At 43.6% G+C, this 16440-nt stretch overlaps 1 protein-coding gene across 1 annotated transcript in view; it reads right to left on the bottom strand.

The window, feature by feature from the left end:
* fhod1 (formin homology 2 domain containing 1) overlaps nucleotides 1-16440 on the bottom strand; it is a 49265-nt gene that overhangs the window by 10218 nt on the left and 22607 nt on the right. Inside the window, exons 5-16 of the mRNA XM_035395433.1 lie at nucleotides 16118-16223; nucleotides 15382-15476; nucleotides 14488-14599; nucleotides 14251-14345; nucleotides 13623-13766; nucleotides 12525-12889; nucleotides 7881-7991; nucleotides 6287-6397; nucleotides 5577-5600; nucleotides 4965-5015; nucleotides 2939-3120; nucleotides 523-654 (exon numbers count right to left, since the gene is read on the bottom strand). Of these exons, the coding sequence (XP_035251324.1) occupies nucleotides 523-654; nucleotides 2939-3120; nucleotides 4965-5015; nucleotides 5577-5600; nucleotides 6287-6397; nucleotides 7881-7991; nucleotides 12525-12889; nucleotides 13623-13766; nucleotides 14251-14345; nucleotides 14488-14599; nucleotides 15382-15476; nucleotides 16118-16223 (1528 nt within the window). The remainder of the gene's footprint in view (nucleotides 1-522; nucleotides 655-2938; nucleotides 3121-4964; nucleotides 5016-5576; nucleotides 5601-6286; nucleotides 6398-7880; nucleotides 7992-12524; nucleotides 12890-13622; nucleotides 13767-14250; nucleotides 14346-14487; nucleotides 14600-15381; nucleotides 15477-16117; nucleotides 16224-16440) is intronic.

Genomic DNA, 16440 nt, shown 5'->3' with positions numbered 1-16440 from the left:
GGAGCGAGATCTTATCCCGCGGATCATAACTACAGGATGAAAACGGTGGCGGCGGAGTTTTGATTTAAATTTTCCTTCCATTCGATTTTTCCCCATTCAATAAAACCAGTATGTGATGCATGCAGATCGGCCTTTTTATTATTATTTATTATTCACTTCTATTCATTCTGTCATTATTTGCTGTCATGACAAATGTTAGTATATTCTGCTGCTCTGTTGCATGGTCAGTGTTGAAATGTGACCATGAAATAATTTCTCATATTTATAGCTTGAATTTTACATTCCTAGCATATACCAATTTATAATGTCAAATAGTTTGCATTTGACCTCAGCTAAATGTCTTGAGTTTCACTTAAAAGCACCCGGCGTAGCACCTCAATTCAACGTCAGGCATTATTCAACCAAGGATCTGTAATGACAACACATTTGTATAGTCCTGATCCAGGGAAAACTGAAAAAGGAGAGAGAACGAGAGATGGAGAAGGAGAAAGAGAAGAAAATAGTCGGGGTCCAGTCTCTTGCCTGCTTCATTTTGAGCCGCCTGTCCGTCTTCCGTCGGCTCCAGGGTGCTGGGGGAGGGGCTGGGGGAGGGGCTGGGGTCTTCGCGGTTTGCTTCCTGAACGAGGGGCTCCCGTTTCCCAGACAACCGGCTCCCTGCGACAGAAACACCGAAAAACACAGAGAATGGCGATCACGTCCACAGCCCCACGGAGCTCGCCCAGCGCTGGGCCACACAGCGCTGCTGCCGTCGGCGAGAAACTGCGTCAGACGCAGCTAGCTGCAGGCTAACTCGTATTTAAACCAGCAATAATCAAACATTCAGAAAACTAATAAAACCGTAACTACTTTGTCAGATTGTGTGTTTTAGAGACAGAGAGAGAGAGAGAGAGAGAGAGAGAGAGAGACATTATATGGAAGAATATTTGGCACTTTTTGAGTTAATGCAACATCAACCACTGCACTGATAATGCAATTTCCACAAGGCTCTCGAGTCAAGCAACGTGATTTGTTGGTTTTTTAAATAACCGGCAATCATTCTAAATGGACCTGAACTGAATATGGGCAAGAGTTCTGCCCCACCACCACGCACCGCCGCCCCCTCCAAAAAAAAAAAACATTCTTTCATAACTATGCAAATGTTCTTGTCCCTACTCTCCCCTCCTTTGCCAAAAAGACTTTTTTCATGGGCCTTTGTGCCACAGTTTCCAGCCTTTATCATTCGTTTACATCTCTGTGGCTGCAACTGAAATGTATTCTCTGCAGATCACAGCCCAGCTTCCTGAGCCACAAGGAGGCCAGGAAGCATCATGGGAAATCTAATCTTCAATCTAAATCACAACCCGACTGTCTCTGTGCCACTTCCTCAATGCTATACACAAAATCGGACAGGAAGTGGGCAACATACCATTCTGTAGATACAAAACAGTAAGTTTGTCAGTAAGAAGAGACGTACTGTAATTGTGAAACAAAAAAATCACTCCATCGCTTTATTACAGCATGCTGTAGCTGCAAATTATGCTGAGGACTTTGGTTGTACCGTGGGTGAGATTTGAGGGAGTGGCTGTTTTTTAAAAGAGGTCAAACGGGAATAAATCACAGAATTTACCAACTAACCTGCCAGTTTGGCTGGTTTGCCATGATGGATAACAGTGCTTTTCAGTACTCAGTACAGCAGGGTCAGTATGTAAATGTACTGTACGGCAGGGTCAGTGTAAATGTACAGCAGTGTCAGTGTAACTGTAGGGCAGGGTCAGTGTAAATGTACAGCAGAGTCAGTGTAAATGTACGGCAGGGTCAGTGTAAATGAACGGCAGGGTCAGTGTAAATGTTTAGCAGAGTCAGTGTATATGTACGGCAGGGTCAGTGTAAATGTACGGCAGGGTCAGTGTAAATGTACAGCAGTGTCAGTGTAACTGTAGGGCAGGGTCAGTGTAAATGTACGGCAGGGTCAGTGTAAATGTACGGCAGGGTCAGTGTAAATGTACAGCAGTGTCAGTGTAACTGTACAGCAGTGTCAGTGTAACTGTACGGCAGGGTCAGTGTAAATGTACAGCAGTGTCAGTTTAACTGTAGGGCAGGGTCAGTGTAAATGTACAGCAGAGTCAGTGTAAATGTACGGCAGGGTCAGTGTAAATGTAGAGCAGGGTCAGTATAAATGTACAGCAGGGTCAGTGTAAATGTACGGCAGGGTCAGTGTAAATGTACAGCAGGGTCAGTGTAACTGTACAGCAGTGTCAGTGTAACTGTACGGCAGGGTCAGTGTAAATGTACAGCAGTGTCAGTTTAACTGTAGGGCAGGGTCAGTGTAAATGTACAGCAGAGTCAGTGTAAATGTACGGCAGGGTCAGTGTAAATGTAGAGCAGGGTCAGTATGTAAATGTACTGTACAGCAGGGTCAGTGTAAATGTACAGCAGGGTCAGTGTAAATGTAGAGCAGTGTCAGTGTAAATGTAGAGCAGTGTCAGTGTAACTGTAGGGCAGGGTCAGTGTAAATGCACGGCAGGGTCAGTGTAAATGTTTAGCAGGGTCAGTGTAAATGTACAGCAGAGTCAGTGTAAATGTACGGCAGGGTCAGTGTAAATGTACGGCAGGGTCAGTGTAAATGTACAGCAGGGTCAGTGTAAATGTACAGCAGGGTCAGTGTAACTGTACGGCAGGGTCAGTGTAACTGTACGGCAGGGTCAGTGTAACTGTACGGCAGGGTCAGTGTAAATGTACGGCAGGGTCAGTGTAACTGTACGGCAGGGTCAGTGTAACTGTACGGCAGGGTCAGTGTAACTGTACGGCAGGGTCAGTGTAAATGTACGGCAGGGTCAGTGTAAATGTACAGCAGGGTCAGTGTAAATGTACAGCAGTGTCAGTGTAACTGTACAGCAGGGTCAGTGTAAATGTACGGCAGGGTCAGTGTAAATGTACTGTACGGGAGAGTCTAACTCACACCGGGGGGCGGGCTGCTCCTCAGGGTCGTCGCCAGCACCAGTCTCCGTGGGGGAGCGCGCTTTAGGTTCTGAGGGGACACCCTCCTCCTCGGCCGGTCGGTCCTCGGACTGGGCTCTGTGGTAGGACCGCCTCTTCCTGTTCTCCCACTGGGTGGCGGCCAGGTTGCGCAGGAAGGTGCCTCTGCGGGAAGGGAAGGTGGCACAGGCGCGGGGTGAGACGCGAGCGGACGCTACGCCACACACACCCCCACCTTCAGCGCGACGACAAAAACGCCGTCGAAAACCTTAACCCAAGCCCGACAGCCCCAAGAAGGAATCGTCAAAGCCCCCGCTTGCAGAATTTAACCCTCTAAAAGGTCAAGATCACAAGATCACAAATACGTGATTAGAATGTTCTTCAGTGAACATTCTAATGCTGACGGAACGACCGCTACTGGTTACTGAGAACAATGACGTTCTAGAACACTGACTTAGAATTTTGAAAAAATATTCCAAAAAACCCACTCTTCAAAGCATTCATTTGCTGTATGTGACAGTGAAGCTGATTTTTGTTTTCATGACAGTGATTGATTGCATACTTACAATCCTAAGGGAAATACACTCAAAGATGATGCCTTTCCCATTAAACAGACCATTATTCATTACCATATTCCTGTGAATAATCACCACAGACTTTACCTCAGAAAACCCTCTTTAAGTGTAGACCATCCATTTGAGGGTAGTGTACATTTGTGGTAACACAGTATACAGCCATGAAGCTCACGTTCACAATCACCCACTGCCCCACAGCATAACACACATCGCAGCCCCACCACAAAAGCAAGTTTTCCCCACGTCGAGCTCTCACCAGCAAAGAAGCCAAGCCCATCTCCATAGCACTCACCCAAAACCAGCCGATTTAATTTCATCGTTGGAAACAATTGTGATTGGACAAAAGAAAAGCCCCAGCATCTCAAAAAAGCCAGACATAAAACATTGCAGTGTGATGATGGGAGTATGAACTGGTCTGCATCTGTTGAAATGGCGATTAATAAATAACACACACACACACACTTTTTAACAGTGATGGTTGTTCTCAAAAAGAGCACGTTTGACAGTAACAGGTTAGAATACACATGCATCTTCTTTGCTGCCTCATTCCGAGCACTGCAAAAATATGGATAACTCTATTAAAAGGTTTTTGATTTTTTGGGGATTTTTTTAAGGTACATTCTAAATAATTACTGATTATATTTCCTGCCATGCACTTTTTTTTAACAGTTTAATGATTTCTTTAATGAGTGATACCAAGTAGATTATGTATGCTAGACTGACGGCAGCTTGAAGGTCAGGCTGCACTGTTCAAAACTAGTGTTACAAAGATATATTGGATAAATGTAAAATAATAAAATATAATTTATCCTATTCTCCTTAAAAAAAACCTCCATTATAATGTAGCCTGATAAACATGATGATCCTAACGGTTATCCTTGATTGAATAAATCTAGTAGTACATGCAGTCTGGCACGCCAAGTACAAACCGTGCCATTTTATAAATGAAATAAATACAAGGGTACTGCAGATAAAATTAAAGTTATGAATGTCATTTTAGTCTAAGATATATGTACACCTAGTATTTGCTGTAGAGTTTCCTTCCCTCAGTTTATCCTTAACATGTATTCTTTCTCCATAAACGTTCAATGCTATGCAAAAAAAAAAAAAAAAAGAAGAAAAAAATACATTTCATTTCCAAATTCACTTCAGTCTCAGGGTCTGGAACTCACAATGTACAGTGGGTTCTTTGAAACGCAACCCATGCATTGGCTCGTTACTTCTCAAGGACAGATCAAACAGACACGGGGTGTTGCGCATGTGCATCCGATCCCACTCGGGTAACGACAACGTGCAAATCTCAAATTAAGTCCATCCACCAGTCAGACACCACAAGGCACAAGGCTCCCAGCCCCAGAAGCAACGATAGCCCCAGTTTCCTCGACGCCATGCAGGGAATTCGCACCCGTGTACGAGCCGCTGCTCCATACTTACTCAAACTTCCTCAGAACCGGCTTGTCCATATTTACATTACACATCTCTGGGCTGCAGACAGACAATTTGTTTTTACACAGAGGAAATCATTTTCACGGGATGCCAGTGCTAAACATCCATTGTGTACCATCAGCCCTAAAGGCGAGCGGTTAAAACCAGCTGTGGGCAACCACCTGTTTTTGTACATGAATGAAAGCAAACTTCCCAACACTCTTCTTATGTCAGATAGGAAAGAGAAATAAGCAATGGAATAGAAGGTAGGGCGGGTAAGAGCACAGTGTATGTGAACAGCAGTGTACAGAAAAGATTGAGATCAGAGAGAGAAAACTGCACTTAATTAACTGTGGAGTTTAGGTTCCACATTTTCAGATTTTCTACTGATTCCAGACTAAACTAAATCGAACAGAGCTGATTAATTGCAATCACCCCTGTGAGCTGTGCGCAGCTGAACAGGTTGAAGTGATCTATTCCTTGTTATCACAGTGATTACCGTGCGAGTGGTTTGGTGTTTGAATCGCTCGTCTTTCACTCACACCCAAAATGACTAGCTTTCATGATGATTTAACACTGTAGCACCTCCAAAAGCCACATTTCTTGGCTGTTGTTACTTACCAAACGGCGTCGGTTTGGTGCAGTCTGTAAAAGGCAAGAGTTTTGAAGCAGACAGGAATGTTGGAAGGCAGAACAGCAAGGAAAGAGATTAGGATTCCAGCCAAACGTTATGAGGGAACAGAAGAGAGAAGGAAACAGCTATCAGTGAAACAGAAAGGCTGAAATCCAGCTTGTTTTTTTAAAGGTAACAAGCTGTTAACAGGCAGCAGAAGAAAAAAAAACAGAATAGACCAATATATAAAAGAGAGGAGCTAAAATGTAAATTTAAAGTAATATTTAAAAGCTCAGTTAACATTAGGTAAAACGAATTTTTTTTTAAAGAAATAGAAAGAAGTAATTTTATCTATTGATTAGGGTAGTCTACAGGAAATGATGAGCAGTTTTCAAGACATGGTGACTTTTGAAGTGCTCCAAGCTTTGCAGTCCCGCCCAACGGACAGAACAAGATGACAAGTAATGTTATCAGCGCTGCGTTAACTCACAATCAGGATTAGGTGCTGACTGCCAGTCTGCTTCAGGAGAACGGACCACTGCCCTCCAGGTAAACTCAACAGCTTAAAATGTAATCGCTCTCCAGCCATTTGGGGGACCAAAACGTGGTCACGCTGGTCTAACCTCCTTATTTTCGTAGTTAATTGCTACACGCCCAATCAGTACTCTTCACAGTAGCCCAAACTAGCCCCACAAGCCCCCTGGTAGAGGGTACTCACTTGAAGACACTCTTCTCCTCAGACTTCTCCTGCTCCTGCTGCTGCTCCTGCTGCTGCTGGGAGAGCGGTCGGGACTGGTTCTCTGGGGGAGCGAAGTCTGTGGGAGACGAGCTGTGAACAAGAGGCGAAAACACACACACACACACACACACACACACACAGATGCGCGCACACACACACAAACAGAAAGAGAGAGAGAGAGAGTGAGACACAGCCAAGGCAGAGACGGGGCAGCGGCTGCAGCTCCGTGTCTCCAGACAACAGTGTTTCCTGTCAGCCCTGTCAATCAAATGGCCCTCCTGCATACAATGGGCCCTTAGCCGAGTGTGTCACTGCGAGCTTGTGTTTCTGCATGTGTGCCCGGGTGTGTCCGCGTTTGTGTGTGTCCGTGTGTGTGTGCGCGTGCTCATGACTGTGCGTCCGTGTGAGTGCATGTGCGTGTGACTGACATTGTACTAGACAGCTGGAATGTTTTGTACTGGACTGCTTATTCCAAGGATAATCTTACAGCTTTGCTGCACTTCAACATTAAGAAAAAGGGCTACATACGCTCAGGCTACGACAGAAATAATATCACTGTGATGAAATGTCTCTATGATGATACAAACAGGCATCTACCACTGGAATATTAGGAATATTAGATATACAACCAGCCCAGAGGGACTAGAGAGGCAAGCTAATTTATATCCATTTGTATTTATAATACAAGATAAAATCAGCTGTGTGACTGGATTGAAATGAGTGACTGAAACAGCTATAAAAATTATAGTCAGTAAAAATGCAGGCTAATACCTCATTTATTTTATTTTATTTTTTTTTTTAAATAGGCACCAATTCCATCTGGTTCAAAGTGTTTATTAACACTTTAAGACAGTACTACTACTTTTTTAAATTCATACCATTTTGATTTCAGTTGGCAAATGCTGCTTAAATTTGTTCAACTGTTTGTTTTTTTGTTTTTTTCTTATTTTGTTTGCCAGGAGACTTAACAGCTTCCTTTGATCCATTTTGTTCAATAAAGAAGAATTTGAATGTCTTCTTAGAATCATGAAATGTTCACATTTCTGTATCAATAGGCTTTTGATTTAATGATTTAACAGGGTGAGATCTGGAGGTACTCCAAGCTCAGCAAAAATCACAGAGATGTTTAAAGTTGGCACTTTGTGCTAAAGTAGAGACATTCTGCCAAGATGACAATATCAGGGTAAGAACTGATGGACTGTTTTTTTTTCTTTTTTCACGAAAGCCTTTCAACTGTGAAAGGGAGAGAGCTCTTAAAAGCCACATCAGGGAAGGAAATGCTAATCTGCCCTCCTAGAAACAACTAAAACATTCATGTCCCAACAAGGTACAAGGGTCTAAAGTGTTTTGTGTGACCATGAACTATTATTGTATGACAGGCCATAATCTAATATCGCCAGATTATTATTCAGATAATTTACAAAACTTGATCACCACACACCTGTAATATTTTAAAATGTTTTATGAATTGAAGAAGGAACTTGAGCAAGAATTAAAAATGATGTATTGAGATTAGACTGCAAAAGGGTTAAAGGTGCAGTATGAACAAAAAGCAATAGAATGATTTACAGACCTGCTGGAGGTTGGCGAAGGATCTTCGGCTATTGACCCCGCCTTCTTAAACAACCTTGACCTTCTAGAAATTCCCGAAGGAGACATATAATGACTGATGAAAGAGCGCCCCCTAATGGAAGGACCAGGACAGTGAGAGAAAAAGTGTTTGATGAATGGTTACGTGAGGAGAGAAGGTTAGGTTAAGAACAGGACCCACAATGCAATGCAAGCATTCTAAAAGTGATTTCACTGCAGTCCAGAGATGGGCATGCTTAAAGAAGAAGAGGGAGAAGAAAAGAAAGAGAAAACAGATCACCCGTGACAAAGCTGTGCAGACAATGACCACAAACCTTAGTTTAAAATACAGCAGAACAGATTTTTGTCTTGAAATGTGTGGAATTCGTTTCCCCACTCGAGTATAAATATGTAGTTGTTCCGTATAAAGATAACTTTCAAAAGCGCGAAAACATAATTTCCATAAAACTTCATCAAGCCAAAGCAGCTGAATTGAGCATTGCCGACACAGCAGATAAGTGGAAGTCTACTCTCTACAGCTGAAGACAAATATAAAATAAACATTAGGCTTAGCAACAGAAATAAGACAAATTTAACAAAGTGACTCATGATGTCAACGCAAAAGCATATAAGATAAATAATTCACAAAGTGGATTATACACCATTTTTTCCAATAACTGGTCAAATGCCAGGCTTTCTTTTGCAGTAGCTGACAGTCAACTAAACTAGTAACTGCTCAGAAACAAATAGGCACAAGCACAAACTCTTCCGTTTCTGACACAATTCAGGGACAGGATTCTTGCTGATCTACTCAAGAGAAACAGGTTCCAAGCACAATATTTGCTTCCCACTTATATGTTGGGTTTGTCAAATGAATAACATGCATTTTTTTTGTTATTATTTTACAGGGCTATACTTAGAAAGGCATGTGGCAATTGCAGTATTTTCAGAATGGAATGCCAGTGGACGTCACATACCTGACGATCTACAACATCCAACATCGGACTAAGTCACCCGCGGCATAACATGCGCATTCCAAACTAAATCACAGCGTAGACCTCAGGCATGCACATGACTCAGAGCACCATTCCAACTCTGGACCTTCATCCAAGATCAGCGCTGTTCTCTCTCACTGAATCACCCGGATGGAGATGAGACCCTGACCTTCAGTTTGGTTCCCCTAGACCCAGCACCAACCCCCCCCCCCCCCCCCACGCCACCTCACCCCCCTTTTCTTTACCTTTTCCTTCATCTCCTTTACCTGTTCACCTCATTCACTGCATATGGTTTCTGGTGTAAACATTATGTCCTGCCTGTAGACTCCTGCTCTGCTCCGCTCTCTCCTTCAATTCAGGAGCTAAGCCTCGTCTTCCTCATCCTCTTCATCCTGTACTCACCGAGTATACCTGCTTCACTTCAGTTAAATGCAATGGTGCGATACTTCTTCCAACAGCCCATATACACTTTAGTTTCTATTCAAAAAAATGAACTTAAAAAAAATTGGTATCTGAGATCAGTACGTTTCCCAGTAAATTATGCAAACATAAAACCTCCTGACATGACTAGAGACGCACTTGGATATTTCAAACACAACCATCTTCACAAACAAAATCCACAGCAATGGAATTCATAAGTTTACGTCCATTGAAACCCAATTAACACAATGACAAGAACAAAACTAAATTAATTTCCCACCGAGACACTTACAACATGAATTACAAAATAGAACTCAAGTTACGACTTACAACTTACATGAAAGATAGCTACTCGGATCCTACAAATGGCACGTTTTTCCTTAGATGGCTAGCCCTTCGCCCGGCCTGTAGAGCGCTAAAAGAACACTGTGGCGTTTCTGTTCTCCGAGAGATTTACGCTCCCGAATCCCTCCTCCAGGCCGGGAATGTCTCACGGCCTCCTCCGGGACAATGTCGGAAAACTCATGACTCACAGAGACCACATGGAACACACGGGGAGACGTGGAAAATACACATTCTAATAACGCTTACAAGCATTGCTTACTTAAATTACGACATCACACAGGTACTGCAATATCATTTTTTTGGGAAATTACATATTAAAAACCCTGGGAATGAATAACCGCTCAGCTCCTTATGTGCATTTTGTCTATAAAAGGAATACAATCATTTCCTGTACTGTCATCAATAGACAGCAACCTCAGGACTTTCCACACTGCACATTATTCATGACATCTCAATGGTGCCTAAAGACACAATGGATATGATTCCAAAAACAAGACATACGTATAAGCACCTTTCCCCCATCTATGTTTAACCCATACAGCCAGCTAACTTGGGTGTGCCGAGTATCTACTGACCAGGAAGCATATACAAGCTGTTCCTCTCTAGTAGTTTGAGTTACAGCCTCTGCTCAAAAGCTCACAGAAGCCCTTGTACACTGCAGAGAGACAAAGGAGGTAATCTGTAAAGTCCCAAAACTGGTCCTTCAAGAGCTAGAGAATTGTTGCTGGAGCACACCCAACTACCGCATAACATTCATATAACACTGTGGGCGAGGTCATCGCAACATTATTCAAATTTCTGAAAACACAGTCTCTCTGTCGGACGGAAAAACATTTACAACTAAGGCTGAGAATCTCAGGAAGCATCTGCTTCATGAATAAATAAGACGCATGAATATCTGCCACCTGTCCTTTCATCTCAACCCCATGCTGACATGCCATGGCGATTTATTAAAAAGAATACAAACTGTAACACTTTTATCAGTTATGTACATTTCTTATTATCCGTGTTCAGTCTTGAGATGTTTTGAAATGACATTATAAGAATTTTTCACTTTAATGAAATAAAATTCTCACATTAAGATCAGCTGTTGACATGACCACAATGATAACACGGTGACTCAGACAAAAACTCCAAGCACTCCAAGTGATCTGGAAATGACTCAAAAAAAAAAGTGATTTATACCCCACGTGTAAATGACTAAACAAAGATAGGACGGCTCAACCAACTCCCGATATTACCAGACAATAAGAAAAAGTTAAAAACAAGATGATGCATATATGTGTTGTTCCAAATATCAATGAGTCATGAACTAGTATTTTCCAAAATTGCATGACAAAGCAGGAAGTAATGAAGTAACCGTGCCATTGTGAGGGTCAGACGATTTTTTTACAGATGATAGTCCTTTATTAAAACCGTCAATGAGATGAGCGTCATCCACGAACGTCATCCTCCATACGGTGATGACTTGACTAAATTTCCTTTAATGCACAGTGCAACGTACTGAACGATCGAATAATTTCAGGATTATTAGGCGCGGTGTTCGTCCCCCAGATCACGGTTTTCACAGAACATTACACTGGTCAGACCGTTTCAAGTCTCGCTTTTTAAATAACCAAAAGTAGAGGCTGTTCTAGCAGTAGAGCCAATGAATAAAATGGCATCGTTGTTGGACAGTTGACCGTGCTGATACGAAGAAGGAAAAAAAAAAAAAAAGAAAAAGAAAAAAAAATGCTTCCAGTAATTTCCAGTATAAAGACTTCAGCAGAGATAGGAGTTTTGTATTTACAGACACTGAAAACATTACTGGGTTCTTTCAGTACGTATGGCCACCGGGTTAATAGCAGAAACGGCTAACCCCAATAGCTTTACCAGTCATGCAGAAACGTTGCGCTCACAATTATGTTTTGGAGGGCCCGCTGTGTAAACAAGAACTAAATAACTTCAGCCCAACATCTGTCAGCTTCCCCTACCACATTAAAATTGTGTGGCAGTTGAAGAGGCAGAGAGACTATATAAATAAGCTTTATTTGGTTTCTGACACACTGGAATCCTGAGGAAAAAGTGCAACCATTTTAAAACACAAGTATGTTTATGTTCAACCTCTGGTGGCTACCCAATATAGTAATCCAAAAGTAAAAATATATGATATAATAAGCCGCAATTCCATACACAAAACATAAACCCTCCAACTATCCTAATACACAGTTAACATAACGCTATTTCAAATATCCCAAACTTTTATGTCTGGCCTTTCCGTTTACTGGCCACAGTGATGAAAATATGCAGGACATACACTAAAGCTACAAAATGAAGAGGAGGTGCCTGTAAGGTGTCTGTCTTTTTCTTTAATTTGTTAACTGTTCATTTTGCCCCATCTGTGACTTTGAAAATACTTTATCTTTTCCGCATGGGAACTTCTTTTGCCCGGTTGGGTACAATGATAAATTACAATATCACGCACAACCTTGAAAGACACTATTTAAATCCAGAGTCTCCTAGAAAGGAGGACAAAATGCTATCCCATGAAATACACTTCACTTCCCTCTCTTTCTCTATCAGCTTCCCTGCTGGCCTTTCTCCGCATACAGATTCAGCTAAAACTGATTCTCACATTTCAGTGCATCTCCTCCCCTGAGTTGATCAGACCCTAAGGCAGTGAGCTTAAGCTTGTGGGCACAGTGGTAGTCATGCGTGGGCAGCGTGTGCGCACACACACACACACACGAACGCACGTGCGAACACACACGCACACACATGCACATGCACGTGCACACACACGCACGCACGCACATGAACGCGCATGCGAACACGCACACAAGCACACACACACTCAAGGGAGCAGCAGTTTGTCCCGTGAGGCAGAGAACGCGAGCACAGTCACTCACGTGCTCGAGGAGAGGTTCTGCTCCTGGTCGGTTGCCGTGGCGCCGTTGCCGGGCACCGGCGACAGGACGGGGGAGGCTCTCTGAGACCCAGAGTCGGAGTAGCTGGAAGTGGGCGTGGCCGGATCCGGGGACGGGGGCTCGAACACCTGAGGGGAGGAGGTCCGGGCCAGTCCGGGGCTCCTCTTTCCCAAAGTGGGGCTCTCCGACGAGGGGGAGCTGGCCGGCAGCGACACGTCGGGGAGGCTTTGCCCGGACGACCTCCTGCTCTTCCTCACCTCCTCCTGGACTGACGCGACCTTCCTGCGCTCTCTCCGGATGTAGGGCGACGCCACATCCAGTTCTCCATCCTCGTACTTCAGAGCATTCTGGACATAAGGGAGACGGGCAAGCGTTCACGGCTGAATCGGCTAATGGCATTTTATCTTCTAAAACAAAACTGTGGGGCAAATCTGTGGAAACGGCCCTAAAGTCAATCAATTAAGAAAGAAAGACAAAAATAAATATACCGTCCACATATTTATAAAATTTTGGGTGAAAGACACATGCTTTGTATTCATTTACCCCTTCTGTGACTGACAGATTGAGATGTAGAGAGATGCAAATCTAGCTACATTGTTGTATATTTGTATTCTTATTTCAAACACAGAAATGCTACTACAGAACAATTCCTTGTATGCAATAAACCGTAGCCTGAGGCATGCATACACAAATCTGGACCTCAAATCTAAATTCGGCCCTGGTTTTCTTTTCTGCCAGGTACTTTACTGAACGATTTGTGCTAATGATTGAACAGACTGTTTTCACATGATTCCCAGATAAAGAGAGGGTGGAAAAACCAGCAGTAACCAAGGTCTAAGGGCTTCCTTTTACTACCTTATAAACAGGTCTGCGATACAGCACCGAAATATTTATCTATTTATTTCACATTTCTATTTATGAATTATTTTTCTTTCTTTTCGAAGAAAAACAGATGACACGAACCAGATCATGCTACCTAGCACAAAGAAAAGAAAAGTGGTACAGACTTTCGACCATGGTAATTTATGCCACAAACCTGCTTCTTCTCATTTCACGCTTTTGACTTTGGACAGCGCCTACCTCATATATGGTGAACTGATGCTTCAGGTCTGGTTCAGTCCCTTTGTTGCTCATGTGCTTCTGCATGATGCCCTCCATGCCCTGCTGCTCCAGACAGTCAGTGGCGTCATAGAAGGAATCTTGGTCTGGAAGCGCTGCCAGAGTCTGAGTCCAAGAACAGGCAAGGGGGTTACAAATTTCTCACGCACACGCACATGCACACGTGCACATACAGGCACGCACACACACACACATATGCATACGCGCACACACAGGCACGCACGTGCGCACACACACACACACACATAAAACAACATGACAAGAACAGGCCCTTCAGCCCAAAAATGCTTGCCATTTTCCTGACTAAATTGTACCTGATTACCTACATACTAGGTAGTATCTAATACCGTATCAAGCCTAGTCTTGAAAATCCCCAGAGTGTCTTCCTCTACTACATGACCTGGTAAGCTATTCCACACATTGACTACTCAAACTACTTAAACAGTCAGAGAAAACATACAGGGCAGAAAGCGATCTAACATCAGTGTGGGGAGGGGGAGGGTTTGTCCCCATTCTAGTTGTATGTTTTTACTTAAATAAGTGTGTGTTAGGTCACTGGGTAGGTAGAAGGTACCATACAGTGGCGTACCTTGTTGATGAGCATCATGGTATACACCAGCAGCTCACTGTCTGACCCATTCTTCTCCTCCAAGATGTCCGTCAGGTAGGCCCAAGGCTTCACCCCTGGGGGGTTGGGGTGGGGGGGGGGGGGGGGGGGGGGGGAGCACATACACGGACACTCACACAAACGTATTCCAGATCACAGGAACCAGTACAGCTGATGTTGGCTTTTTGGGTGGGCGCGTTTCTAATATCAGACGCTCACCCCTCCGGCCGTCGACGGCATTGATGGCCTGGATGAGCAGCAGGCCGTTGGTCTCCGTGTACTCCACGAACACGATCAGCAGCTTGAGCGCCGTCTTCACCACAAGCCGCGACTTTAAAATCGCCAGGGGCACAGAGCGAACAAGAGGGTTTAAGAACGCAGTTACAGCTCTTCTCCACAAGATGGTGCTGCAACACCTCATTAAATTGAGCAGGTGAAGCGTTTAAGCACTACTGCACAAAAAGTAACAAAAAATGGTACCACAAAACTAGCAAGAGAGTTATCCGTGAGTGTATAAATGCAGTTGGCAACATTGCATGTTCTTATTTCTGCCAACTACCCGGATTAACAATGTGTGGTCACTTTTCTGAGCACATAACAGACACACTGCCATAAAAAATCCATGTTAAGTATATTTATAACACTCAAAGAAATTACTATTTACCTCGACAATATTATGTACACGTGTAATCATTCAAATATTTTTAAAGTTATATTAAGGTCAATGTCACTTCGTAGTAAAATGAGTGAATGACATATTTCCCAGAAAAAGGAACTGAAACAACTGGTTTATTAAGACTGGAAAAATGCAACTGCTTTTTTCTTTTTTTTCCTTTTTTTCTTTTCTTGTTTTTACACTTCACGTTTCAGTGAATTCCTCCGAAGCCCATATTTAATCTCTCATCCAACCAAAGTGCTTCTCCAGGGGCTTCTCATTTCTTTCAGCTCTTCAGCGCTCTCATTCATTCCGTTTCATATCGGTGCCATATTTCGCACCTGCGCGTTTCTGTTCCCCGTTTCAGAGTGGCGTGATTTGGAAGCAGGGGGAGCCGTAATGGCGTCGGGTTGGGGGGGGGGGGGGGCTGGTTGTGGTGGATTTCTCGACAGACTCACCAAGCTGCCGCTCAGCGTGTAGAGCCACTGCACAGTCTCATTGTGGTTGATCACCCCGTTCATCCCGTCCACAAACAGCATGATCTGGCTGAGAGCTGGCGGACGCAAAACAGGGCGTGGCGTTTAAAAACCATAAAAGGGCAGGCACTGACCGCATGACCGCCACCGTTTCGATTTCATAGAATTTTTTTTGGGGAAATTCTAGTGGAGTCAGCGGCCTTTTCGTGAGTCACGCTCTGCAGCTCAGGGTCGCTGCGGAACCAGCCACACCTTCCGCAGAGTTTCGACCCAGAGTTTAAAAAGGCAGCACCAGTTACGCACACAAAAAAAACAAAAAACAATTATGCCCAGGCAAGGTGTTTAGGAGGGGCACTCATAAATATTCCTCATTCGGGCGATGCATTTTACGCACGCTAGTCATGTCCAACTAAACCATTTACGGTTAATTTTCAAATACATTTTCCCAAACTAAAAAAAAAAAAAAAAGCATGAATTTCACACTGCCGTATTACATACATAAAAAATGATGTGTTAAAGTAAGCCACTGACAATTTTCCAGAGGACGGCTCAAAAAAAATAAAATAAATAAAAGCACGTTCACAACCCCGGCCTACCAGTGCCTTCTGCTTTGCCATGGATAACAACAGAATCCAAAAATATATCCTGTTCCCCAACCATCGATCGCTTCCTACACACGACCTCAGTCCCGGGCTGGAGGACCCCACTGGAGCTGTACCTCTCAGGATGTAATTCTGGTAGTTGTGGTCGGCTTCCGAGCCCACTTTGATGAAGCAGGTGAGCCCTTCGGAATTTACAAACTCCGGCACCAGGTCTTTGTCATCCTGCAGGAATCCGTAAACACAATAAAAACCTATCAATTCGCTTTAACACTGAAACTACAGATAACAGCCATAAAGTGACCTCACACACAGACACACACTCTCGCTCGCTCTCTCTCTCTCTCTCTCACACACACACCCACACACGCACGTGCACACGCACACATGGACACACAAAGACAGCAATACAAACTGGTTCAAGAGCTCGTAGTCTAAAGCT

This window comes from Anguilla anguilla, chromosome 16 (assembly GCF_013347855.1).
Source record: "Anguilla anguilla isolate fAngAng1 chromosome 16, fAngAng1.pri, whole genome shotgun sequence".
Classification (NCBI taxonomy): Eukaryota; Metazoa; Chordata; class Actinopteri; order Anguilliformes; family Anguillidae; genus Anguilla; species Anguilla anguilla.
The sequence above is the reverse complement of the archived record's forward strand: the minus strand, read 5'-3'. Positions and strand labels throughout refer to the sequence as shown.